The following is a 28,000-nucleotide window of genomic DNA, read 5'->3' as shown; positions in this document are numbered from 1 at the left end:
TAAAGTAGGCAACATTTTCTTTTTCTTTTTGGGAAAAGAATTTCTTCTTGGCATCATAGTTGTACATCTTGTTTATCTGTCATATTGTATCCAATGTTGCACCACCAAAAATGTTAAAACTTATGACAAACTGAGAAATTCTTGTGTTGCTGTAAAAGAAAATGTTCTCATTCTGTACCTGTAAATGCTCAACATCGCAGTTCTTGTCTTAAAAATATAGTTGAAGTGTGATGCAGAAATTACAACAGAACCGTGATGTAGGGAGCGCCAAAGAATCACTGATAAGTTATTGGTTACATGACATATAAATAAAATACAAGGCTCAAAGCTGAAGAGCAAAAGGACTGGTTAAATTTGTATGAGGTAAAAATGTTAGCTCTCATGTACAGGATTAAAGGTCACAGCCCAAGTTCAAAGCACTTGTCATATATTTGGTTTCATGATGTATTCTGTTTCATTCACAAACCATGTGTGATTTGTCTGAGACATCACCACCTCTGAAGATGCATTCTAGTTCTTCTTACCATTCTTGAGATTGCGTACCGCCATAACGAGCTGCTGTCTTTCTCCCTCAACCTCTGCAAATTTCAGACTAATCTCTGAATATCTATCTTCCATTTCTTTCAGCTCGCTTTCCATGTTCTTGTTCTTTTCCTTAAGGGCTGATACTTCATTCAACAGTTCATGCATTCGGACCTCGCTATCTTGGTTCTTAGCTGATTTGCTTCCCGCATCCGTTCCCTTCTCATGTTACAAAATATACCAACAGTTAGACAATTCATCAAACAGTGTACACAACTCTTGCCATATATAGTTGCATTGTTTTGTGATTCATGAACAGGAAGTTGTTTAAAAACTGGATCTAAGTATGATTTCATTTCAACTGAAGTTTCAGCATCTCTACACTCTGTTTGAATTATGATGCTATTACTATTCTCTTGGTTTTGTATTGTGCACTAATTAATACAAACAGTAACATTATGCTCTTAGTTTCTTATATGAAGTCTAGAAGCTGAAGAATTACCTTCTCAATTTCTGGTTTTGATTTCTTAATCTGGGCCTTAGCAGAAGAAAGAGGTGCGGCATAATCTCGTCCTTTGTTATTCCTGATCTTCTTCTCCATAGCACTTAACTCCGCTTCCTTCTTCTTCAACTCTCCTTCTAATTGAGATATCTGTTTCTTCATACATTCTTTCTCCACTTGTTCTTTGTGCAAACTTTGTTTTGTTTCATTGTGCTGCACCTTAAAGATTTCCACTTCTGACAGTAGGGTGCTGAGCACCATCTCCTCATCATTTGTTGTTTGTGCATCTATCCTTACCATCTCAGCTGTGTTCTTTTTTAGCTTGGATTTAGACAATGTGCACTCCTCTGCCAACAATGTTTTAATCTGAGATCTAAGCAACTGAATTTGCTTTGAAAATGCAGCCTCCTTTTCATCCCTTTGCCTTTTTGCTTCTTCAAGTTGTTTGGATTTAACTTCTAATTCATGTGACATGTGTTCCATTGCTTTTCCTTTTGAATCTATCTGCTTCAATAGCTCTTGCTGTTTCAATTCGTGCTGATCTGAAATTAGCCTGAGCTCTTGGTTGCATTTCTGGAGCATTTCTTCTATAAGTCTGTTCTTCTGCCGCAATTCATCAGCTTCAGCAGCTGCTTTGTCATTCATCTTTTCATTCTCCTCAACTTTGGCCGCCATTTCAACAGAAAGCAATCTATATTCCTCCTGAAACCGCTCTGAAGCAACAGCATTATTGTGTCTTGTCTTTTTCAAGGCCTCTTCGGCTTGGCTGGCTCGTTCTTCCTGCTCAGCTTTCGCACGTTGGATAGCACGCATATCGTCTTCAAATTTCTCTTCCTGCATTTTCAGTTCTTTCTCCAAAGACTTAACTTCATTTTCAAGTTCCTTGATGTAGACCAATGATGTTGAATGTTCATCTTCCAGCATCTTTATCCTTTCTTCTAGTCTTTCTACTTGTGATTCGAGGAGTTGTATTGTAGCCAAAGAAGCTGAATGTTCATTTTGTAACTTAAGGTGCTGAACTTCATCTTGCTTCAATCTCAAAGTGATATCAACATTTTCCTTCTTAAGAAGGTCATACTCCAAAGTGAGCTCTTTTATATGCTCGTTTAGCTCTTCATTTTGCTTGCAGTACATGTTTATTTCGCCATTCTGATCTTCAATTTTCTGCCTCAAGAAATCTAATTCTCTAGCATGACCACGCTGACTAGTACTGTTTTGGGATTTCACATTGGTAGAAAGATCTGACATTTCCTTATTCTTTTGTTCCAGCATTGCTTCAAGGTCTGTCACAGCCAAAAGTAGTTCCGAGTTTGAGCTCTGTGTCTTGTGCAGTTGCAACTGAAGATTGGCACTCGTTTCTTTCTCATAAACAAGCTCTTCCTTAACTGCCTCTAACTGAATCCTAGTATCTTCAATCTCAGACTTCAAGGCTCTTGAAGCTTTGCTCTCATCATTGTAACTCTGCTGGGACTGGAGCTTCTCATACTTAAGTTTGAACACATCTCTCTCCTCTCTGAGACTGATAATTTGTCTCGACAGATTTTGTCCCCGAGTGCTTTCTTTTTCTATCTGCTTTCGAAGCGATTGTAACTCTAAGTCTGATACTTCAGCTTGCCGCTTTAGAGAAGTGATTTCACTTTTGAGCTTTTCAATGGTGTTATCCGAATGTCCTTGGAATCTTGGAAGACTATCTTCAAGGCTGTTTAAACTTCCATCTGATCCTGAACCAAGAGACCAGTTTGTGTTAGACCTCTTGTGCACTTGGTTCTCGGTGGCCTCACCAGTTCCTTTTGATGATGGCAGTGATGTATTTCTGAAACTATAAGGATCCTCCCATGAAGCTACCCCAGGACTAATGCCGTTAGATGCATTTTGTTCAGAATATCCAGATCTGGTCTTGGCCATGTTCCCATTCTATAAGATAACAACAAAGGTAACATGACTATAACTGTATAAATTGTATCATTTCATTTCATTAACTTATCCGCTTAAGAAGTTCATGTTAAATGCATAAAAGAAAAAGAAAAAAATCACAATAAGGAAAATTTCAAATTAGTGCAAAATTGTCATCCATATAAAGGAATCTTATGGACCTTACTTCTTCAACATTATAACTTTCTTCTGTACTGCCAAAGCTCAGTTGGTGTCTCAAGGTTGTGTCATTATAAAGTTCTTCAGCTCCATTATCTTCTCCAATTCTGGAATTAAGGTATATAAGGCATGTGGTTGTAACTTGTAAGCAATTATGGGAACAGAAAGAAAAGCAAGAAGAAGAATATGGAAATTTACAAAGGTTAAATGTAAAAGGATATTCATTTTCACCTTTCAGCAGTATATCCTTCCACATTCTGAATTGTCACCTGTCTCAACAATTCTTATGTGAGTAAATTATGAATGGTCTTTGTAATCTGATGGTAATTAAGTAGTTTAAGACATGAAAGGAAACAAAAGCTCCTAGAAAGCTCAGATTCTTACGGCACAAGAACATCAAGAGATGAATAATATGACACAAGAAGCAAGATAGGAAGGGGGACAAGAGGGTACTAACATGTAACACTACACCGGAATTGGCGAATTTTAAGGGTAGAGAGACAGTCATTGGCTCAGCTTCTGCTACAAAATCAGCAAAATCAATTGAGGCTTCCCCAAGAAAGCCAGATTTTGAAGATCCCTGCAACAAGAAGCCATAAAGAATTAAGCAAGAACATTCTAATCAGGTAAAAAGGGAAGTGTTAAATTTTCTTAGGTACAACCACCTACAGTGGAAACAATGAAATGGTAGATTTTCTCATGGATTTTTCCTGATTTAGCATCCCTAACAAGTTTAACTGATTCAAAAACTGGATTCTCCCATATGCAGGCCCCATCTTGAACTTCAGTTTTCTCCAGTTTCACAGTTGGTTTCCCAACATCATCTGGAACCAAAGATACCATCAGTGCAGACTTCTTCATCTTTGGCACCTAATCAATAACACAAAAACAGATTCAGATTCTTCACATTTGTTTACAATTACACACAATACACAACATTCCCCTCAATACACAGAATCCACTATGTGATACAGTATAAATTTCAAATTTCAAATCTTGTTGGCAATATGATACAGTTATGACAGATAGGCCAAACCCCATTTTCAGATTTAGTACCATGAGAATAAAGAAAGTCCTTGTCTTTTTTTTTTCTTCTTACCTGAGTTGCCTGAAATTCGAGTTTGAACACAGCTTTGATCTTGTTCTTCTTGCTCCATGACTTGAACATCTTGTCAGGCTGATAGTTGTTACGGAGTTGCAGTAATTGTAGATGCAGGACAAGACAAGAATCTTAGAAGCTGCACCTCATTGGTCACTAATATAATTATTTGGTGACAGATCTCTCGAGTTTGATGAGTGGTGGCAATGGAAATGGAGGGAGGAAGTAAGAGAATGTTGAGAATGAGAAAGAGAGAGTAGTGCTTGTTAAGAAGTCCTTTCTTGCTTACTTGGTTGGCTGGCCTCTAAGATACTGAACTTGCATCATTAGCAAACTACAAAAAAAAGAGCATTCAAGAAAGTAAATTTGGTATTAGAAGCTTCTCACCTTGACTTACATGAAGTGAGCAAATTCAAAATGACAAGACTGACCCGGATTCATGCAATTCTCTATTGACTCTTAATCACACCAAGATTCCAACATGTTATAAAATACAATACAGTCAATACTAGATGAAAATAGTTAAAAACAAACTTAATATTATTTTTAAAAAAAGTGACCAAGTTGTAACGTTTGGAATGGGGGTAGAAGGATGAAGATTTATGTTGACCAAAGGAGCTTGGAAAGGGTTAAGTAAAGAGGGAGAGGAATGTCAATGTGCATGTCCATGTGCATGTGTTTGTGTGCTGTCTCTGATAAGCATCAATCAACCCACCAGAAACATAAATGAAGTGCCTTTCTTGCTGCAAGGACACTGTGCCAAAAGTTTATTCACAAAATGAGTTGTAAATGCCAAACCTTTCGTCTAGGGCTGTGAAACGTGCTAGTCTGGTTCATTTAGATTCGGTTAAATCTGTAGATTAAATTGGTTGGACCGTTCGTTTCATTTGCGAGCCATAATTTTTCAGTCCGAACTATTTATGATCAGTCTGATGGGTTAAACGGGCCAGTCCGTTTATCCTTTTATTTTATTTTTTGAAAATATTTTGATAAAAATGATTACTTTTAAGTAAAAAATCTTTAAAAAATAATATTTTTTTAGTTAGTGGGTTAGGTTTTCAAGTCGGATCGGGAGAAATATTAGCTAAAAGTGCTATTTTTTTTTTGAAAAAAATGTAAAAAAAAAATAAACGGACCACTCATTTAGTCCGCGAGCCAGCCCGTTTAACCCGTCATTTTTTTCGGGTTAATCGGGTTCAGCCCATTTAATCCGAAATTAAAACGAACTTAATTTTAGAGGCAAAACCCACTTATTTAAATAGATAAACGAGTTAGTCCTATAAATTTAGCCCATTTTGACGCCCTACTTTCGTCCCCACCAATCTTCACCCTTCTTATCTCTAGCAAAATCAATTTTATTAGAAGATAAGATTTTAAATTTTTTAATCATATTAAATACAGGTAATTTTATTTATAATTTGTAGCATTTCAAGCTAGGCATTTGTGTGCACAACACAGATTCAGCACATGCCATTGTCGGCGGCCAAACAGGCCTTAAGCATATTTAGCAATATTTAAATGCTCTCTCTTAAGTTTATCTAATTAATAAGCAATTAACACATCAACGTACCATGAGGTGGAAACACTCCAATAAGAAACTTTTCCAACATTATTTGATATACATCATTATCATGTGAAATAGAAAAAGAAAAAAAAACTATTTAATATATTTAATGTATACTTTTTTTTTATAAAACAAGTTTGTGACCGACATTTTTTTGGGTTGCATAAAAACTGAGCTTCCCAAATGTGTTGTGTTACGTACGAAATTGTGGTTGTGACTTTGTATCGTGTGAAGTACTAAGCTTAAGCTATATATTATTTAGCTATCAAATTCAGCAAATGTTATATATTGGATCACATGCAAAGAACACAAGATTTGAATAAGAAGAAACGTGCATTGTCCAATGTCCACGTAGCTCCATTCAAATTCCATAGCCATGCTTATACGGATCCATACATTAATCATACACTCACAATTTTGGTGTTATATAGTTAGTAGCTGTTGTGTGCTTTCTTTTAATGCTTTAATTTAATTTCCAACACTGCCCTTCCATTTAAGATATCACTGTCAAACTTCGTGTACCCCTTTAAGTTATCCACTAACCAAATTCAAGAGCCACTTTCACTTTAATTTACTAAAAAATAATAAATTATGTATATTTTTCAATCTTCAACCTGTAATTTATATGGTTTATCTGTCCATAGCATTATGTTATTCGGATTCCCTTTCTCCCCACCACACTCACCGCACTGAGGGATACAAGTCTACAACTTTTTCTTCCTTTGTGCCAGAGTAATTAAAAAGTTGATTTACCTTTTCAAAAGCTGATACCAAATCATTCATTACCAATCACGGTGTGGAAAAGTCATCAATTAGTAGTTAAGTGCTTGGACTCGTATCGGTTTAGCACTTCCACTGCCCTAAACAAACGTTCATTTAACATTACATTAATTTCATGAAATAATAATGAAATGAGTATTGGAGAATATTGTGACGTATATCAATTACCAAATGGAAAAGTACGAGCAGTTAATGTATGTTTTATAGTATAACGGGTTAAATTGAAATTAGAATTAAATTAGAAGCAATTAATTAATTTTGAGTAGCTTTTAATTTAAAATTTGAATTAAATCATATTTCTGTTAATTATGAAAATTAATTAATTTTGAGTAATTATGGCAATTAATTAATTTTGAGTAGTTTTTCATTTAAAATTTGAATCAAATCATGATTTCCGTCAGAATTAAATTAGGATTATCTCCCTCTCTCAATACGGTATAAACTCTTCTCTCACCCTCTCCTCAAAACAAAAACTGGTACAGTTACCAGTTGCTGTCGGACATTGCGCTGACACTCTTCCGACTGGCGTCGTCGTCCACACAGGCCACCGCACGTAGGGAGGACGCGCATATTGTGTGAGTCGAGCTCGCAACACCGCAGCAACCCGGACGTCTAGCGCCTCCATTACAGCCGGTTTGTGCCTTTTTCCTGTCGCTGGATGTTCACTTTCTCTGTGAACGTGGATGGTTATTCTTAGGTGTTTAGTTGTAGACGATGATTGCTAGTTATGATTTATACACGTTCACATTGGATGTTCATTTTTGTATGATTTTGGATGTTTACTTTTTCAGTTTTCGTGGATGTTTATTCTTCGAGTAATTCAACAAGACCCAGGCAGCAACACTGGGATGATGCGAGCGCGGAAGAAAGGGGTTTTTCTGCGAAACAAACAATGGAATTTTTTGGAGGGTAGGTAATGGTGGATGATGAAGGGTTAATGTGAAAGAATTTAGAGTAAATTGGGGGTAGAAATCACAAAAAACAACTAGAAATTTAGAATAACAATGTTTAATTTATATTATTAATACATATTGAGCCAAATAAACAGCTCATTGTACATATTATATAGATACCTCATTGTCTCCCTAACGGGACTCTTATCAAATATAATTGAACTTTGTACATGTACTAAGCTAATTCAATAATGTAGATTTGAAATATTAGAGATATCATTAATGATATACCAAAATTCAACCAGCTGATATAACAAATTTGTTCCATCAATTTTACATATCAACAGTGAGAGAATCTTAAGAAGACACTAAAGTATTGGTGGATCTTTGAATCATCGGAGTTATTATGTGCATTTGATTTTATTATTTTCATCTAATATACCTACGAGACCGGTAGGTATGTATACCCTTTTTAATGTAGTCTTTTAAGCCACATTTATATCCAGATTGAAATTGCCAAAGGGATAAATAATGCTGCGCTCTATTTTCAAATTTATACATCTCCAAATTTAAATTCAGTCATTCAATTATCAACAAAAACAAGTTCAAGCCAACCTTCAAGAATGTCAATTCATTGGTCTAGTTGACCATCCAATATATTTGTGCTTATTCAATCAAAATAAAATAGCTATTTAGGTGAGAAAATTTTCATGTGAAGATGATAATTATTAACTAAGAATTAAGATGTGAATATATGCTTTGTTAAATAATTTTATAAAACATGTTAAACTATCAAATAATTTTCAATTATTATTTTCATGTAGTAGTTGACAAACAAAATTTCAGAGAAAAAGTTGACAAAAAATGTAAGATTTTGTACTAAGGTTAAGCAGTTCATAACAAATCAGGATTAAGCCATTAATTGCTTCATTTTGATCCAACATAGTGGTTGCCAATAGTTTTATCTTTTATGCATGCCAACGTAATAATATCTCTAGAATATGACATTATTGTTATCGATTGCGACACTAAATCATTTTTTTTGGATTGCAAAATACATAATATTCAAAACAGAGTGCTCGCATACCCAGCCCAAAATATAAAGCCCAAATTTTGTAGGCTTAGTTGTTTTATGTCCATAAAAAGAGGTTTTATTCACCAAAAAAAAAGGGCGAACGTCACTGCTTATTTCAGCGGTACAGGTACAGGCATCCAGCTGCATTTTGTTGCTTTCAGCGTCTAAATTCATCCATCAACCACTGCCAACAAAAAAAATTTTTTATTAAATACATTGAAAATGGCCCCCCATGTTTATAAATAATATCGGCGAGGGCAAAAAAAAAAAAAAAAAAAAACTCTTTTAATCGAACCTATTCTAAATTGGTGAATTTTAATGTTATATTCTTTACAATGAACCGTGTGCATGTAATTAGATGTTATGCAAACAAAAATATATTTCATATAATCATAATTATTTACTCTTTTTCTAACACCTACCTGTAATTGTAGCCATTGCGATGATGTGATGTGTAATATAAATAAGGACATAATTGAATTAAAAGTTAAATTTTTTCCAATATTATAACTGATAAGCTTATCTATATTGAAATTCCCCGCATCTACATTTTAGTGGATTTTTCTTCTGATATGAAAAAACAGAAGAAAAATGAAGTAGATTTATTTCGAATGAGAAAGAGCAACGTGGCGAGCATCTAGCCAGGATGTGAATCGGACGGTGGAGAATGGAGTCATAATGAGTTAACAAGCTACAAGTACTAGTGAGCTGCTCTTTATTCGTGTTTGACCCGTTGGTTGTTGAGTCGCAGAGAGACAGTTAAGCGTTTCGATGGCGTTGGGCGTAACCGCCGTTCCCTTCACATACGTCGTTCACGTCCTTGGTCTGGTTGCCATCATCTTCGTCCTCGTCTGGAACATTCACTTCAGGGGTGGCTTGGCCTGGGACGCCGATAACAAGAACCTCATCTTCAATGTATCTCTCTCACTCTCTCTCTCTTTGCTACATTTTACGATATTCAGTATCTGTTTCTTCATTTTACCCCAATTCTTGGAGATTCAATTTCATGGTAAGTGAAATGTAAGGTTAGGTTAGGTTCTTTCTACACATTTCTCTATAATCAAAGTTTGGAGTATCAAATATCAAACCATAGAAATGTAAGCACCACTCATCTTATATTATATAGCTATAATCACAACATATATCATAATTTTTGCTACTTTCTTACAATTCCAATTGTTGTATCATGTATGTATATATAAAAGTGACTGATTGAATTGAATTTTTTTTTTTTCCTTTTTATATGACACCATGTCATTGAGTCTCTGTGAAAGTATTAACACTATTGCAACTTTCCTTTATTATTTTTTTCCTTGAACGGGTCGTATGTATCTGGTGTGATATAATATTTCACATCTCAAGGAGCCTGCTGCAACTTGTGATTAATTAATTGAGCACTGCTTTTTATATATTTAAAAGTTATTCATACTAGATTAGAATAAAATCCCCCTTTTTTGTCTCTTAATTTTTAAAGGCAGAAGTTCTGCTTTTCTTTATTGCTATCGTGTGCTGGCTGAATTAGCTATTGTATTGGAGAACCAATATGATTGTCATGTTAATTATCAGCAAAATTTCTTCTAATTCTGCTTGTTGGACCATTGACGATTGAACAAGAGGGACTTGGATAATTGCAATAGTAAATTGGACCCAAGTGTTTTGGCCCTGTTTGGTTGAACAAGTCAGAGGAATTCCCCTTAAAGTCTAAAACTGTGTTTCTGTATTTTAGCATGATGGGTGGGTCTCATGTTATTAGATCAATAGATGTTATTATCATTTATTTATTTTTATTATTTAATAATAAGATTATAAGCTCCTTTTTTGTACCTACCCTCTTTGAGCTAGAGAATAGACATGCATGCTTATCTGTTTGGTATTTGAGTGGGGAAAAGAACTTTCACGTGCTTGGTTTCATGTGGTGCAAATTCAACCACACATGGACAAATGGTACTCTCAGGACTTTTGTTCCTGTTCTTAGCTGTTTGTAATTTCTTTCTAGTTGTTATCATTAGCTCTAAAAATGATCATGATTCCTCTGAACATATAGAGTGTGAAAAAGTTGCTTATTTATTGGAAAATTTTATTTATTACAATATATTAGTGACTATCATTGTAAAACTATGTGTAAAGTATATACAGTTGACTTGTGCCATCTATTTTTGTCAAGTCTTACTTATCTTTTTACTTTATACAGCTCCATCCTGTTCTTATGATACTTGGCTTGATATTTCTTGGTGGTGAAGGTAATCAAACTAATTTCACAAGTTACTGGTTTAGGTCAATGTTATTTCCTTTTTATTTTTTTAACCCTATTAAGTGTTTTTTTTTTTTCACTAATTTTGCCTAATTTGAACAATTTGCAGCTATCATAAGTTACAAATCTCTTCCTTTGAAGAAGGAAGTGAAGAAAGTGATACACCTTACTCTCCATGCAATTGCATTAGCACTTGGAATATTTGGAATCTGTGCTGCTTTCAAGAATCATAATGAAAGTGGGATTGCCAATCTCTACAGCTTGCATTCATGGCTTGGAATTGCAGTTATTTCCCTCTATGGCATTCAGGTAAACCATTCAATAAGGCTGAAACATCGACATGTACTTGCATGCTTCTGGAACATATTCAATAGTATAATTAGTATTATAGTATATAGTATTCTCTGAAAGCTGGAAATGTTTTTGTTTGCGTTTATGGTTCATGTCCCTGTTGGCTCTGCTATTTCAAACTAAGAATTGAATATTTCTATTTTGTGATCTGCAGTGGCTATATGGGTTTGTGATCTTCTTCTTCCCTGGTGGAACTCCGGCCATTAGACGCGAATCACTACCTTGGCATGTTCTATTTGGACTATTCGTGTATGTATTGGCTATTGGCACTGCTTCTCTTGGGTTTTTGGAGAAACTCACTTTCTTGGAGAACTCAGGATTGGCAAAATATGGCTCTGAGGCATTACTTGTCAACTTCACTGCTGTGATCACAATCTTATTTGGTGCTTTTGTTGTATTATCTGCTTTATCTGATGCTCCACCTGCAGAAGATGACTATGCACCCATTTAGATTTGTCTTCCACCTCATATTTTTTTTTTTGTTATCAGTGTGTGCTGGGATTGGGAAAAAGGAAATAATATCTATTTGTATTATGGACATAGCTTGTAATTAATCCTCAATGTTGTGCTCTACGTCATGAAAAATCAGTCTACCTTGTAATTTTTTTAGTTTATTTTCACTCCTTGCTGATTTGTAAGTGAAAATATCAAATTGTGGACATATATTCCATGTATTAGATGTACCAAAGAATATTCAATGTATTAGAGAAGAGTAGTGCTAGGGAGCCAATGGCCTAAGTGTACAATATGTACAATGGGCTAAATCTTTGGTTTATGAATTAAATGAACATCACTTATACTATGCAGAATAACCATCCAGATACCAAGGATAACCATCCGGATACCAGGGATAATAAACATCTCATGTTATAAAAAATTAATTTTGGGTTCACCAAGGTTCGAACTCTTGACCTTCCGCATCTGGAACTCTTATACCATGTCCTGAAACCACTCATCCCAAAAGCGTAACCTGACAGGATAACGTAACACTAATAATGATATCTCTAATACTTTCTAAACCTTCATTGTACACATTGTACGCTTAGGCCATTGGCTCCCTAGACTTTCTCATTAGAGAATTAGTGTGTTGATAGAATATTGGTTCCATAAAATAGCCTTAATAATGGCAAGCCATAAGAGTTATTTAATTATGCGTATAGCTAATAGTTATTTATTAATCATAATTAAATAAAATATTATTTTGATAAAAATAAGAGCATTCTTTTAGGACTGGGCTATTGTGTTACATAGAAACAAATACCATGAATCAACCCCAATATAATTTGGAAAAAAACTTTACATAAATGGGTTACATATCAACACGGACCAACTATATCAATTTTTTTTCTTCAAACTCTATATTTCGTTGCATGGCCCATTCAATAGAGGCCCTAACTTATAGAAATAAATCAATAATTCAATACTTCAAGGAACCACTGAAATAAAGACGTTAAAAATATAAAGATATTTTTTAATAATTAAAATTTAACATATATAATCGATTAAATTGTGTTATTTTTGTCAAAATTAGACTAGACAAATTAATTTGACCGAAAAATGGTGAATCAAATCTGAGTGACTCCCATATTTCAATTCCCTGGTCATGATATGAGAAATAAACTATGGCTTTGCCAGTTTGGGAGGTCACAACTTTGCCTTCCTTGTAAGATTTGAGATGTACATCATCCTAAGTCACTACCTCATGCTTTCACGTTCAAGTTCCTATTATGTTGTTTATTTTATAAACAACCATTTGAGTTAATGATAAAGACAAATGCATTACCACCTTAATGGTATACTTGCTCAGTTGCTCATTATCACTAAACTCCACCTTTTAATACGAACTTTTAAGAGCATAATCACCGAGGCTTTGAAATTCCATAACAAAATATCCAATTTGGAAGACTGGTTTAATGTTGTACTATAAAGAGCGTCATTGCTTCTAATAATGGCATTACTTTTCTTGAGCACGAAACCATTACTCATAAAGTGGTTGCAACAAGTATGGCCTTAAATTTAATTAAGGTAATCATCATATAAATTTTGAATTGATATGGTGATATGAATTTAAGCAACAGTGGTATCTCCCTAGTCCCTATCATTCTCCACATACCCACCACACCCACCAAGCTAAGTTAGTTAAAAGTTACCTTCCTCCAACCATAACCAACCTTGTCCCTCAATACTCTTTCTATTATATCTCATATCAGAATCCTGAATCTCTTCTTGTTATAGCTTTCTGCATAATAAGATATAATTAAAAGATGACAGAAGAGGAGCAACCCAATAAGGTGGACGAGGAGAAATCTGTAATTCCACAACTACCTCCTACAGATAACAAGCATGATGATGAATCCAAAGCTCTTGCCATAGTTGAGAGTATAGCACTACTACCTCTTCATCTTGTTTTATAAGTTAACTTTTAGTAGCAATTTAGCAATTAGCATTCTTTACTGGCAGAGACTGAGGAAGGTGCTGAAGAGAAACCCTCTGAGGGATCTATCAACAGAGGTATGTGGATGAATCTCGAATTCCATTTTTATGTGGATTTCTTTTCATATATGCTGAGATTGTATTCAGATGCTGTGCTTGCAAGAGTTGCAACAGAGAAGAGGATGTCATTGATCAAAGCCTGGGAAGAAAGTGAGAAATCAAGAGCAGAGAACAAGTAAGAACTAAAGATATGTCATTCTTCATATTAATTAACAAGCTATTTATTGCTGATTTTGGATCAATTTGTTTCGCAGAACTCAGAAGAAGCTTTCATGCATTTCATCATGGGAGAAGAGTAAAATAGCTTCCACGGAGGCTGAACTGAAAAAGATTCATGTAAGCATGTATTTCATTTCATTAGTTACTATAACACTGTATAGTTGCCACTTCCAAGCCAACATTTGATTTGATTTGTCATCTCAAAATATTAACGATGACTTTTGGGATGTATTTGAGTAGCAACAACTGGAGAAGAAAAAGGCAGAACATGCAGAGAAATTGAGAAACAAGATAGCAGCAATTCACAGGGAAGCTGAAGAGAAGAGGGCATTCACTGAGGCCAAGAAAGGGGAAGATATCCTCAAGGCAGAGGAGACAGCTGCAAAGTATAGAGCAACTGAAACAGCTCCAAAGAAAATCTTTGGTTGTTTCTAACTCTACAATCTTCCAAGCTTGATTCAAATGTTAGTATGTGTGTGTTCTGGGCTGATTTTTTAGCTCATGTATTTATTGTGATGTGGGCATAGTGATATGTTGACGTGTATATAACATTACTTTGTCAATAAAGAAATTGAATAATTTAATTTGGAGAAGTTTCTTGTAGCATTAGGTCACACATACCCAACTTGGTTCTGGTAGTGCTGCTATTGACAAATGGATTTAGCAACAACCAATTGAAAAGTACTTCTAAAATCAAATGTGAAGAGGATTAAAATTAAATCATTTTGTTCTTAGTTTCCTGCATAACTGTCATAATGTCTCAGCAACCATAGCAGAAAGTTTAACCTTTTTGTTTGATGATATGAAGCTCAAGTTGCAGTAATTGCTAGTTATTGGCATGTCAAAAAATTCTCAAGGGACCAATCACGAACATGAACAATATCATTAACTATTAAATATATTAATGTTGTAGTTTAACTAGAACTCTAGCAAGTAGTAACTATTCCTCTATCCACCCCTTTTACCTCACTAAACCATACAGCATTATAATAACTAACAAAAACAAACATGGACCAGTTTCTAACTACTTAAATGGTGGCTGCATTTACAAAAGTACCAAGATATCAATAAGGGAAACAAAAATTTCCTATCATAATATATATAGTTAGAAACATCTTAGTCACATCTATCATCCTCCTCATCATCATCATCAGGAGGGTTCAGGAAACTGTCAGTGTGGTCCAAGAATTCTATATCTTCATCAGGCATATCCAGATATTGTTTGAATGCAGAATCAGAAGTATCAAGGTACTCATAGTTGCCGGAATCTGATCCACCTGTGTCATATTCAAGCTTTGGTTTGCAGCTACTTATTTGTTCTTGAACAGTGTTTTTCAAATGCAACGAGGCATCTGAACATGACTCCAATTTTGATGATGATGATGGTGTTGAAGCCTGTGAGACAAGGCTATGACTCTCTCCTACTCTTTCCCTTCCCTTGAGTCCACGAAATGACTCTCCAACCTCGGAATTCCATAATCTAAGAAAGTAATCAGGGCAAGTTTTAGCTGGTGACCATGAATTGTTCAATGAGGATTCCATTGACAACCTTGCCTCAGCCTCAACTCTAGCACTTTCCCATTGTACCATGTGCCGAGTCGAAGGAGATTCCGACTTGACAATCCCTGCATGAGGGCTGAGACAAGGTTGTTTAGTCCCTCCGGAGTGGTGATGAAGATTCTTCTTTAGATGGGTGTTCCAATAGTTCTTGATCTCATTGTCTGTTCTTCCTGGCAGTTGAGAAGCTATAGCAGCCCACCTAATAGAATAGAATACAATACACTTGTTACATACATGTGTAAATTTAATACTTGAAGTACAAACAAAGGCATTAAACAGATCATATTTTACTCTAGGAATTGGACAAGAGAGTATGTATAACTAATTAATATACCTGTTGCCAAGCAAGGCATGAAGTTGAATGATATTAGTCTCTTCTTCAGAAGTAAATGGGCCACGCTTAATGCCAGGTCTTAGATAATTAATCCACCTCAGCCTACAACTTTTTCCACATCGCTGTAGTCCTACTTGCAACCAACTTTGATGATAAGAAAAAAATGTACCATAAAATTGACAATGACAGATTAAACAGTAGAGATATGCAGATATTTGGATTTCCACATCTTGTTAAGCATACATTAATTAATTAAGTTCATCTCAGTGAGTTATTCCAACATCTTTCTTTCAAAACAAAGTAGTGTGTTGTAAGAGGAAATTGGGAGTAACACATGAAAAAGCAACAATCAGGTTTTGTTTCTTCATTAGGAAAAGAGCACAACATTGTGATTGGAGCTTCTTCAAGAACAATCTGGGAGCATTTGAAAAAGTAGAAACTGCAGTAGTAAGAAGACAGTACAGAAGTTTGCAAGGTCTAGTTATGTAGCTTCAAAAGCTGCTAGAAAGTAAGAAAGAGAAAGAGAAGAGTTGAAGCTGTACCTGCATGTTTGGGGAGAGTGCGCCAACTTCCTTCTCCATGCTTCTTGATATGCTCAACTAAAGCCTCATCTTCTTCAGGTGTCCAAGATCCCCTCTTCACTCCATGTTTGTCACAACAAGGTGCTTTTCCCATCTCCACAAAAAATCATAAACTCAAACTCATGCCCATGCAACAACACCACTTTTCTAGCTCCCTTTTAGTTGTGTTTTTATCAAACAGGAGTGAGTGAGAAGCTTCTCAAGTTCTACACATCAAACTAGCTTTTATCTCTCTGTGGGATAAAGAGAAGAAGGAGTGTTGCAGTGGAAAACCCAAGTACTATAATAAGAGAGAGAGAGAGAGAGAGAGAGAGAGAGAGAGAGAGAGAGAGAGAGAGAGAGAGGGTCATAATTCATAAATGCAGGGGATAGCATTTCTTAAAGAGAGGGTCATAATTCATACGTGGAAAGCTTACAACTTTTTTTTATTTTCTTTATTCAAAACATTCTATTTTTGGATCATTAAAGAGTACTTTTCATGGGCCTTAGGAAAGCTCTAAAATTTTGTATTGAAGAGTTAAAAGTTTTAATTTTCCAAAGTAATAAATGCATGAGTAACTTCATTTTCCTTACGCATCCAGTTACTTAGTTATAAAGATGAATGTATGAACAGCATAGCATCACATTGAATGCATGGCAATGAGGTGTGGTTTTTGAAGGACAGCAATAAAAAGCAAGAAGATACACATCACAAGAATGTGAAATGAAGATTGAAGAGTGATTGATTGATTGATTGGAGTGTTGAGAAATAAATAGCACTCTCCCCAAAGACACAGCCAGCATTAATTGACAGTAAAATAAAAGGGGTCTCAAGACTCAAGACTCAGTGTGTAAAACCAAGTTACCGTAATATGCTTGGTTTGATTTGAACTTGAAGGGTCCCTTCTCTTCCTGCTACACTTGAATGGAGAAGCAAGACTTCTAAGGAGGCACTGACAGCCAGAAAAGACCACACATAGCCAGAAAAGACTTCTAAGGTGTTATTGAGGACCTGCATTTATTACCCCTCCATCTCAGTCAAACCTTCATTCATTTGCTTTTTATCATTACATTACGTAACATGAGATTATTAGCTTGAAAAAACAATTATATAAGGATTTATCTTATCTTTGATTTTTATAATAATAAATCTCTTGCCACCCTCATTGTCTTTCTCTCTATCCATAATGGTTCTTACTTCCTTTAATGGACACACTTGGAATAACTTATTTTCTAAGTTCCCTAGCTACTTTCATGTTTCCTACATCTCACATTATAAATTCTATCTAACTTGTTGAAATTCACTTTATATTAGAAGGAAATTGTAAGAGACAGGTTTCATTTAATTCCAGTTCCTAAGAGATGGTTAAGATAACTATAGTTGGAAGGGCAAGGGATGGGTTACCCCTAGCACAAAGAGTGAGATATATGAATGAAGAGAATTGCTATGTTTCATGTTACAGGCAACAAGCTGAATTCATTCTCCAAGAAATTTCAAGAGGGGCTTTCATGGCTTCCAAGTTCACAATTCCAGTAGATCATTGCTCCTTCAAGTATCCTTCATCCAATATATACATACTTTACTTTTATTTTATTTTCTTTCAAATTCAGTTTTAGTTCTCCTATTGCTGAAGTTGTTCTCATTCTTCCTTCACTTTTTTGTTATGCCAATGCCATGATCATATTCTTTAACTACTTGTCCTTTAGACTTTATAACATAACATATTAAGAGAAATATGAGGGAATTTTGTTAATTTTTGTTAAGTCTATTAAAATTTCACAATCACACATAGATCATAGAGTCATAACAAAAACTTGTCCTTTTCTTTCCCCTGATTTGTATTTGTATAAAGTAGTATGTAGTACAAAAAAAGTTGACTAGTTATTCTACTGTTTTGGTATATTAAGTTGCTTGGTGGAGAATGGAGTTGTTTTCATTGTGTTATGTGACTCTTCATACCCAAGAAAACTGGCTTTCCATTACCTACAAGATCTACAAAAGGAGTTTGACAAGTTTAATAAAACTCTCATAGACAATATCACAAGGCCATACACCTTTGTCAAATTCGGTAATTTCCCTCAATCATTACATTAGTCTGCTACAAGGATATAACTGTCAAGCACTTGCTATTTCTTAAGGGAGAAACTGAATAAAATTATTTACTTAAAAGGAGTAATAAATATTACAAATTTTAATTTTATAAGAGCTTGTAGTGTTTTTTATTTCCTTCCTCTTATTACAACTTAGTTTGAAATTTTTGTCCATCATATTTTCCTTGCCAAACCAATCACAATTTCTTTGGCAGATGGTATAATTGCTAACTTTAGCAGACAATATATTGACACAAGAACTCAGGCCAACCTATCAAAACTCAATGCTAACAGGAAACAAGATTTAGATATTATTACTGAAGACATGTCCAATATCTTAGAAAGGAGGAGAAATTCAGGTGATAAGTGTAACAATTGTTTTTTTTTTATCTATCCCCAACTGTTAATATTGTTGCTTTTGTATGCTTATTAGCACAAAGAATCAAGAACAAAGTTAGAATCAACTTGAGAAATTATTAATTACACTTCTTTTATAAACATGGTAAGGTGAATATAAAGTGTGCACAAAAGAAAGATGTACATGTAACAATGTTCTTATACAATTTGTTTTGGTAACGTAGCAATAATTTTTATGACACTGACAGAAACATTGGAAAGGTCACAAGTCACTCCTCAACCTGCATCTTCAATATGGTGTTCATCATGCTTAGAGGTATAAGTTATAACACAATAATCTTGCAAGATTGTTAGGTGCTCATGGAAAATAAAATCTTAAAACACTTTTTTATGGTTGAACACATAATACATGTGACATAGGAGTACCTAAGAATTTATCTTAATGTTGTAGCCTTAAAAATAGGCTAAACATATATACTCTTAGTTTTCTTTACCCCATTTTCAAGGCAAGGAAAAAGAGATACTATAGTTAGCAGTTAAATGGTGAATTTTCATTCTTTTGGGACACAGGTAATTGCACTGAAATGGGTACCTATAATGATCACTGTTATCACTTCAATGACCCTTCTATGGGCTATTTTAGTCCTCACAGACGACTATATTGTTACAAGTTGGTGACAAGTCACCTCGGATCAAGTTTAAAGATGATGGTTTCATGTGATATAAATTCAATATTGGAATTTGGAAGGACTTAAATGTATGTTACAACCTGGATTTTGGAAAGAAATGATACTAGTATGTGGTCCACTACACTACATTTCCTTTCTCAGCAACTAACCAATGAAAATAAGAGAAAGTGAAAGAGGAAGAACAACCCTGATTTGTCATGGAGTTTCTGCATTCTAGACTTCTAGTTGAAAGTGATATCATTCATTTTAAATGAAGCATGCCGATGTATAAGTAATGTATGTGATTTTACTTCTAGGAATGTGAAGGCATAGCAAAAGAGTTTGAAAGCTATGCTCCTATCCTATGTATCCCCTATAATGTGCTGAATGAAACTTGTGCTAACATATTCAAATCTGAACTTCCTTCCAATTTATTGAAAGTCAATTGAACAAGTATCTTTTCCAAGGGAAACCTTTTACTGCATTCATGTCCATATCTATCACAATGACCTTGTAGCAAGCTGAAGGTTAATTGCCACCAAATCATTTGAAGGTTTCACATTTGATTTATATAGGTAGATTTTCATTAATATACCATTTATTACTTCATAACACATGACTATTAGCTCAGAAGCATTACTTTTCTTTCTTCTATGTTGATGAAACCATCATTATTCGAGTCTTGTTACTTATTAGCACTGTTTATTCTATAAGCCAATAAATTTGCATTTAGATTGTAATATTTCACATGTAAAGAGACAGAACTTAAATATCTGAATCAATCAATTCTCTTAATACAATGCAACACCAAACTCCTTTTTATATGGTTGTATTCTATTTTCTTTCTTCTCTCAGTGTGGAAAAACATGAACTATATATTCCTTTTACATTCCATTTTGAGCTGCCGTGGAAATAATGCTATTATCATAGATATACATCGTATCATTGCTCATGTTGAAATTGGCACTAAATTCAACCCCAGGTATACATTGGATGAATCCATTTTCCACCATTGTTGTTCCAAACTTAAGCTGTGAATTGAACATCTCTTCGGCTGAACTATGAGCTAGACTATTATTATGATAATCTCCTCCAAAGGGTCCTTGTGACATAGGGTCATGTACTGTAGCAGATTCTTGAAAAGACGAAATTTGACTGTCAAATCCATTCTTCAAAGCCAAAGATTCATCATATGAATTAGCAGAGTTGCCACCACATTGCACATGATCAAGTGTAAGCCACTCAGCAAATAGAAGTTTTGGTATGGGGGAGCTTTGACAAGCCTCATTGGTGAAGCTATAGGTATTTTGTTTGCCTTGTGTTGCAAGATTCTGGACAGCATGTGAAGAAGAATCCATGGTTTCTGAGCTTGAGGTAGCATACTGAACTTGTTCATTAGATTCCATTTCCTTAGCATTGGACATCACTCTCTTTTTCAAATATGAATGCCAATAGTTCTTTATCTCATTGTCAGTTCTTCCCGGCAAATTTTGTGCTATCTGAGACCACCTGCTCAATTTTAAGTTACTCTTGGTTATGATATGTGTGATAATAATTGGTTGGACTAAAGAGTAAGATAACTATAATTTAATAAATTGGAACTTGGTGTAGAAAAGTATTTTGTTATCCAAGCTTTAAAATGTGGCTGCCATGATCATGGTTTGACAATTGACACATCTATCAGTTTTTCAACTTCATTTTATTCTTTGTTTATATTATAGGGCCAGGGTCTAGTTTATAAAACAGAATTAAATACCTTTCCTTGCACCAATTAAAATACAATAATTAACATTTACTCCTTTGCTGACACGTCTGTATCAATATCTTAAATTGCTTCTTCAAATGTACAGGTAAATTGAAGATTTATTAATGACTTGGAAAACAAAAGATCAGAATATTTTTACTGTTTTACTTACTTGTTGCCTAGCATCTGGTGAAGGGTGAGGATTGTCTCCTCCTCTTGTTTGCTGAACAAGCCCCTCTTCAATCCTGGCCTTAGATAGTTAATCCACCTCAGTCTGCAACTTTTTCCATTCCTTTGTAAACCTGTATGCACATGTAATTGTTTCTTGATTACAAGGGAAGCTACAATTGATTCCAATCAGAAAAAGAAACTTAAATGCTAGAAAAGTCCATTGTGAGTTAACAAAAGTTGTTTAGTCATAGTTTCTTCTGAGGAGAAACTTTTCTTCAAGAAAACCAAAGTTGTTCCATACAGATAATAATAATGCAACATGATAATAAAGACCAACCTGCCTTAATAGGAACAGAACTCCAGCAGCCATGACCATGCTTTACAATGTGGTTTTTGAGCTTATTGTCCTCTTCAGGTGACCATAAACCCTTCTTGTATTTTGGTTTTGCTTTTTCCAGTGGCTGCAACCCCATCTTTTGATTTTCCTGATAGGGACTACAAGGAAGAATATTTGCCAATGACAAGGAAATAATGAATGACTAGTCTCGTATATATATATATATATATAACAGAAATTAAACAATTCATTCCTGTGCTTTTTTTCATAACCTATAGATAGAAAAGCTTTGAAATAAGAAAATAGATGTATAATCCAAGAATCTCTGATTAAAAAAATAATTTTTGTGCTGCCCCATGAGTTGAAAACGTGCTCTTATACCATACTTGAATTCACCCTTTCAGACTTAAAATGTGCCAACTTGGAAAAGATGGTAGAAAACTAGAAATTTGGATCGTAATTATAAGGCATTACTACTATACCGTTTCGCTTATATTTCCAACTTCCAAGCATAAAAAAAGGTGGAAATTCGAGTGCATTGCTATCAACTCCATATGAAGTTAACTGTACCTGAGTTTCTACTATAAAAAAAGACTATCTGATCATCACATGCACCAAATTCCCAAACATTACATATAATTTATTTATTTATTTACTTTCCTTATACATATTACCGATACAACATTTTTATATATGCCAAATACTTACAAAAAGAAATAATATTCATAGACCCTATGATGAAAAACCTAAGTGGTATCTAATATCAGAGTCTTATTTTATGTGAAAAAGGCTTTGTCTAATATGTATGAAAATAGTCCTCATTGTTCACCTACAATATAAATTAATGTAACTTATGCAACTTTCGTTTTATTCTTTAGCCAGAGGTAGACTAAATAAGTGGCAGGTAATAATGATTAATGAGAATGGAACCAAGGAGGAGACTATTTGTTTATTTACAAATCATCATCTATAAAAAGAATATCAAAACTTGAGAATATATTTCAATATGCACCCCTATATAATAAAATATATTGTAAAATTGTATTACTTGTGCCAACCCTTATTACCAACCAACGACGTAACCATTCAAGTCAACAACTGTCTCGTGCCGACACATTCTCCATATAATCGCCTTGTATGGTCCATGAGCTGCATTTCTCAATTTCAAACAGGCAATAAATTTGAAAGAATGTCCTAATAAAAACAATGTTTAAAACATATAGAAGGAAAATTCTTCATAGTTTCCTCATTTTATATCACAGGCATGAAATTATTATGAGAAAATTAATGCAACTAAGGAATCAGGTTTTGTCCTGTTGAGTGGCTGATGTATGCAGTTGATGATGACATAAATGGGAGCAGGAGCCAATGCAGTTGTTGCACAAAGAAACAAATTCTACTATTTATCATAATCAAGATGACTAAACTAATGGTGAATGAATCACTAAACTCTAAAGCTGTATTTGCCTCAATCTGCATGATAAGAGAAAAGGTCAAAACTACTTTAAACTAGCATCTATTATTAGTAGGGGTGAGCACGGGTAGTGGGTATCTAATTACTCGTCCAAATGCGAACCGAACCAATTAAATTGGTTTTGAAACCAACAGGTAATCGGGTCCAACTCGAACCAAACCAATAACTTTTGTTAGTGATTGGTTTGGGTATCGGTTTTGGGAGTGTGGAACCCGAACCAACTCTCGAACCCGATCATATATTAATTAAATAAAAAAATAAAAAATATATATGGCTTTTCCATTAGACAATGATTATTCATTATTAATATGTTTGGATTTTAATGAGTTTAGTTTTTAATGTATTTGGTGTTTAACATGTTTGGATTATTTCTATTGATGTTACATGTTTATTGTACTTGTTGAATTTTTAAGATAAAAATTTGGTTTTTTTTTATGAATTTCAAAGTCATTGGGTACCCAATTACCCGAACCGAACCAATCCATTCTTAATCAGTTTGGTTTGGTTCGGGTACATTTACAAAAAAAATGCAAATTCGAACCAAACTAAACTAATTATATTTTGATCGGTTCGGTTCTAATTTTACCATAAACCCGAACCAAACCGACCCGTGTTCACCCCTAATTATTAGAACATAAATTACTAGTTGGCAAACCAACTTGGCTTGAACGAGTGATCAGCTCACTCGTTCATTGAAACAACTGTTAGGAGTTTGAATTCCGCTTTGTATATGCAACAACCATTAGCCAGCAGCAAATCCTTAAATGGAGTTCAGATCTTCGACGAATTAGTCCTTAATTTATTGGGCTGGCGGATATTGTGGACAACCAAAAAAATTACTAGTTGGCAATACATGCATGTCTATAACTTAATCAAGAGAATTGTGCAAGCTAAGAACGATGATGATGATGATAATATTTTATTTCTTTTTTCAAAAAAAAAAAAATCCTTAAGTGGAGTCCCATGAATCACCATGTATATCTTGAAGTTGGTAAGTGTCCAAAGCATAACAAGCCATTGACCAAGAAAAATGAATTGAATCCAACTTGGTTCACCAATGATAATATAAAGTGAGACAATTCAAATGCACAGCGTTTTCTGAAGAAATTCCTAAGGGCGTGCAGAGTATGTCTGTATTATATTATTCCGAATTTGATATATTATTTAATCAATAATTAATGAATTATTATTGCTGAGATCAACAAGCAATCACAATTATTGTTGACAATTGGACAATGTGGTTCATTAATATAAACTATAACAATGTTATTATTTTTTATATTTATATTATAGATACATAGAGAGTACAAAGGGATAAAAGATGTCACGCATGGTTGAATGTTGGCCTCCTCTAAGTAGCTATGAATTGATCATTTTGTCAAATGAGTAAGTAATAACATTGATGAGAAGGTAACTATGTAATAATCATTGTAGACTTCTCTAATTGCCCTCTCAATTATACTAATAAGATAATAACCTGAAGGAAGTCTAAACAAACATACATTAAATAGTAATCACAATAATTTGCAAGTCTAAACCTATTGTGATCTATTGAAGACTTGTAACCAAATTACCCAACAGAATTGAAGGCGTGAATAATTCAAAAGGCGTTTTTATATTGGAAAGCTTGAAGTTTATGGAATTGATATCTTCTTACTTATGCAAGGGTTGAAGAATTATGATCTGCCGATTATGTTTTTTCAAACAAATTAATTAGTATAAAGTTTCTTAGTTACTGAATGAATGAGAGTTTATTACTTCTCAAGATTTTTTAGATTTTTAGTTGAAGTTGCTTTTTACTTCATTGGGAGAGTATATTTAGAATGGTTAGAAATAATAATCAGATTCGATATTGCGTGTAAGAGAAGACTTGCTACATATTTTTATGCTCCCCTAACCTACTACATGTCTTCCCCATGATAATGTTTATTTGATCCTGTTTTGTGCCATTATTAACTGATATTATTTTATTCAAGCAATACTATATGTTATTCCATTCCATATATAAACCGGCTAGCCAATTGCAGCAAGCTCTCTGTTACAAATGAAACCAACTTTTGCCAATTCATTACTAACAGATAATATTGTTCTAAAATTGTACCCAAAGAAAAAACAAAAGAAAACGAAGTCTTTGTTTACTGGGAATTAAAAAGTCAGTAAAACCAAATATATGATGCGATGCCAGAATATGCTGCATCTACATTTGAATTTTGAATATATAAAATAAGGTAGTTGCTACTCTTTCTTCTAATTGTTATTATTAAACGAACATTAGGTCAATTTTTTTAGAGAAAAAAGGCAGTTACCCAATTCAAATTTTATTCGGAGTATGCATCATCGAATATTGAAAACTGATGCTACTTTATTTTGTTTTTTTGTTTAACATCTTGTTTATGTGTTTTACACTCGTGTAACATTTTGTTTGCTGCGATGTCTATATATAATAACTACCCCTTTGAGAATTTTCAGATATTGAAATTGCTTTGTTCAATACATGATAATATATGTTACATAGTCATTATCATTAATACATGATATTAAGGAGCAATGGAGCATCGTGGTTAGGCCTTGGGAGCCTTCCACGCTACACAAGTCAAATCTCATCTAAAGCTTGATAATCTCATGCACATACACCAATCCATGGGAGTGGATCCTCTCGAGTAAAGAAAAAACTGGATGGTGTCAATTGTGATCTCTCACCCTTCATTGCTTTCTCTCTCATATTTATTTTTGGTTCCACTTATAAAGTTAATGGTGAGAGATCACACTTCATTTCCTCAAGTGTTAAAAAAATTGGAGAGGATCCATTTCCCTAATTCCATAGACGATAGAACATAATCCACTAAATTTACACATAAAATCCATGTCACAACTCGCAAGTATCTACCATTTTCAGAAAGTGCACTTAATATTCTACCCAGTCTATGCAGTCATAATAAACATTAACTTGATCCTAGTTCTAAAAACTAAAGTAAGAAAAATGGAAGAGAATTTTGTAGAAATGGTTGATCATAATTTACGATTAATTAGTGATCATTTTAAACTGGAATCTGGAAAGCTGCTGAGGAATGGTTGATATAACTGGTCCATATCTCTGCAACCAAGTGATGCATAAATGTAGTTAGACATGGCAAAAATATATAAGCATATCTTGACGGATCAGTATAATTAGGCAAATAAGATAAAGAAAATAAAGGTGTGTTTGGTACAAGGGTAGAGGGGGTTAAAATTTCATGATATACTGTAATGGAACAAGCTCCATGCATATTAATTGTTACAGGTAAAAATAAGGTGTCATAATTTCGTGGAGCTGTTATACAATAGCACATATGGAGTTCATCCATGAAATGCCCATTTTATTTTTACCCCCTGACCGGTAATGAATAATGCTCAGTCATGATATGAAAAATTTAAGATGCCCCCCAAAAAAGAACAGTTCAGATGATCCCAAAAATCTCTCCCACATAAAACTCCACCATTCCGTTACTTGAAACAGTTTTAGATAGTGGGCATGTTTTGCATCACATAGTTCAATCAACCAAACATTTTGATTCTGAAATCTAAGTAATAAGAAGGGTCATGGAGCTATGTTATTGCACAGTGCACACCAAAATAGATAGTAACTATTTAGACACCAACTGTATCACCCAGTCATGACTCACTCATCCACCCTATCCATCATTGGATTTTATGGTCTAAGTTAACATTTTTTTAATTCAATAATCTGGTGGTAGAAAAGAATCAAACTAAATTACAATACCTGAACATTATCATAGAGTTCAAACAATGGAACAGCTAGCAGTTTTAGGTTTTTGGGCACTGCAAAGTATTCGCGCTCAGACAAGTGAACAAGGAAAAGCTTCTTGCACTCCTGCACACAAGAGTTCAATGATATTGTAAGCAATGCCTATGATGCAGAATGCATGTTATTGCCTGATACAAACTTCACAAAATCACAACTTACCTTGGGTTTTGTTATGTGAGGAGGGCAGTATGGATACATTATGGTCTCAAAATTAGGCCTCCACCAGTTTGCCACGCACTCCCCTATCTGCAGGATTGCAAGGATAAAGTACAGATGAACCACAGCAAATATAATTACAATCACATACTTGGAAAATTAACACATGGCTGCTGAGTAAATAATACCTGCCAGTCAGGCACAAGAGTGGGTGAATTAGCACCGAGTTTGCTAGTCAACTTTCTCTTCAAGCCTTCAACTTCTACAAACATTAGAGGGGACACAATCAATTAGGATCATCAAAGATCATATTAGGAATGGGGAAGTAGGGTTTTACCATTCTCTCCTGGCTTGAGGCGACCACCTGGGAGTTTGCAGAAGGTATTTCCAATTTGTAGAAGAAGTATGTGCGGATGATTGTGTTCTTGTACCTGAAAAATCAAAGCATGTTACTGCAGAGTGATGAACAAAATCTCCACTACTTGTATTACAGAGACTATGCCCTAGGATTAGGACTGCATACAATTCTGAACTTAATGAATTATTCAAGCCATGTCTTCTCCAGATTCATGAGCATAAACGTTAAATCAAATGAAAGATGAGAAGCTGAAAGATACCAATAAAATTCCTTCGACGCTGGTCCTCATTCCTTCCTTCATATAGCTGAAGTTAAGAGCGAACCGAGTTAGAAAACGCTAAAACAGGTGGATATATATATATATATATATATGAGAGAGAGAGAGAGATACTTGATTTTCATGCGAGCAAGACGATCGGCGACGGAGGTGTCCTTCTCCATCTTGGGCTCCTTGGTGCCGAAAGTGTAGCTGGAGAGAGGGTAGGTGTTAACCACCGTGTTCTGAGAAGAAACCACCACCATCTTTATTCCTTCGCTCAGATCGC

General features: G+C 34.5%; 7 protein-coding genes across 9 annotated transcripts; 3 read left to right on the top strand and 4 right to left on the bottom strand.

Moving 5' to 3' along the window:
* Positions 1-146: 146 nt before the first annotated feature.
* Positions 147-4,908, bottom strand: LOC107617117 (Myosin heavy chain-related protein). 2 transcript variants are annotated; one of them, XM_016318908.3, is made up of 8 exons: positions 4,646-4,908; positions 4,215-4,548; positions 3,785-3,985; positions 3,573-3,695; positions 3,347-3,384; positions 3,123-3,222; positions 1,025-2,938; positions 147-741 (listed from the first exon to the last, which is right to left on the bottom strand). In XM_016318908.3, exons 2-8 carry the CDS (start codon positions 4,281-4,283, stop codon positions 511-513), a joined length of 2,676 nt encoding a protein of 891 aa, XP_016174394.1. In that variant the 5' UTR covers positions 4,284-4,548; positions 4,646-4,908; the 3' UTR covers positions 147-510. The 2 variants fall into 2 exon arrangements, with proteins under 2 accessions (XP_016174394.1, XP_088356164.1); XM_088500038.1 differs by having other exon boundaries at positions 4,215-4,526; positions 4,602-4,663.
* A 4,174-nt stretch (positions 4,909-9,082) lies between these two features.
* Positions 9,083-11,833, top strand: LOC107618503 (transmembrane ascorbate ferrireductase 1). The gene is made up of 4 exons (XM_016320596.3): positions 9,083-9,441; positions 10,718-10,766; positions 10,887-11,086; positions 11,283-11,833. Exons 1-4 carry the CDS (start codon positions 9,298-9,300, stop codon positions 11,577-11,579), a joined length of 690 nt encoding a protein of 229 aa, XP_016176082.1. The 5' UTR covers positions 9,083-9,297; the 3' UTR covers positions 11,580-11,833.
* Positions 11,834-13,265: 1,432 nt separating this feature from the next.
* Positions 13,266-14,443, top strand: LOC107616569 (remorin). Of its 2 annotated transcripts, XM_016318520.3 has the most exons (5): positions 13,273-13,507; positions 13,589-13,639; positions 13,709-13,796; positions 13,876-13,957; positions 14,081-14,443. In XM_016318520.3, exons 1-5 carry the CDS (start codon positions 13,393-13,395, stop codon positions 14,273-14,275), a joined length of 531 nt encoding a protein of 176 aa, XP_016174006.1. In that variant the 5' UTR covers positions 13,273-13,392; the 3' UTR covers positions 14,276-14,443. The 2 variants fall into 2 exon arrangements, with proteins under 2 accessions (XP_088356166.1, XP_016174006.1); XM_088500040.1 differs by having other exon boundaries at positions 13,266-13,507; positions 13,589-13,796.
* Positions 14,444-14,709: 266 nt separating this feature from the next.
* LOC107616098 (transcription factor MYB17-like) lies at positions 14,710-16,665 on the bottom strand. Its single transcript, XM_088500039.1, has 3 exons — positions 16,277-16,665; positions 15,735-15,864; positions 14,710-15,599 (listed from the first exon to the last, which is right to left on the bottom strand). Exons 1-3 carry the CDS (start codon positions 16,407-16,409, stop codon positions 14,957-14,959), a joined length of 906 nt encoding a protein of 301 aa, XP_088356165.1. The 5' UTR covers positions 16,410-16,665; the 3' UTR covers positions 14,710-14,956.
* An 850-nt stretch (positions 16,666-17,515) lies between these two features.
* LOC107616978 (SNARE-like superfamily protein) lies at positions 17,516-20,022 on the top strand. Its single transcript, XM_016318826.3, has 5 exons — positions 17,516-17,847; positions 18,203-18,363; positions 18,601-18,744; positions 18,991-19,058; positions 19,313-20,022. Exons 1-5 carry the CDS (start codon positions 17,657-17,659, stop codon positions 19,418-19,420), a joined length of 672 nt encoding a protein of 223 aa, XP_016174312.1. The 5' UTR covers positions 17,516-17,656; the 3' UTR covers positions 19,421-20,022.
* Positions 20,023-20,172: 150 nt separating this feature from the next.
* LOC107616862 (transcription factor LAF1-like) lies at positions 20,173-21,841 on the bottom strand. Its single transcript, XM_016318763.3, has 3 exons — positions 21,663-21,841; positions 21,327-21,456; positions 20,173-20,919 (listed from the first exon to the last, which is right to left on the bottom strand). The coding sequence occupies exons 1-3, from the start codon at positions 21,796-21,798 to the stop codon at positions 20,295-20,297; spliced, it is 891 nt and encodes a 296-aa protein (XP_016174249.1). The 5' UTR covers positions 21,799-21,841; the 3' UTR covers positions 20,173-20,294.
* A 3,765-nt stretch (positions 21,842-25,606) lies between these two features.
* LOC107618902 (Cleavage/polyadenylation specificity factor, 25kDa subunit) lies at positions 25,607-27,981 on the bottom strand. Its single transcript, XM_016321078.3, has 7 exons — positions 27,847-27,981; positions 27,715-27,760; positions 27,435-27,528; positions 27,286-27,359; positions 27,101-27,187; positions 26,897-27,007; positions 25,607-26,230 (listed from the first exon to the last, which is right to left on the bottom strand). Exons 1-7 carry the CDS (start codon positions 27,975-27,977, stop codon positions 26,159-26,161), a joined length of 615 nt encoding a protein of 204 aa, XP_016176564.1. The 5' UTR covers positions 27,978-27,981; the 3' UTR covers positions 25,607-26,158.
* Positions 27,982-28,000: the final 19 nt, after the last annotated feature.

The sequence above is a fragment of the Arachis ipaensis genome, chromosome B9 (assembly GCF_059453495.1).
Source record: "Arachis ipaensis isolate K30076 ecotype BB chromosome B9, ASM5945349v1, whole genome shotgun sequence".
NCBI lineage: Eukaryota > Viridiplantae > Streptophyta > Magnoliopsida > Fabales > Fabaceae > Arachis > Arachis ipaensis.
Note: the sequence above shows the minus strand (reverse complement) of the source record. Positions and strands in the feature narration are given on the sequence as shown.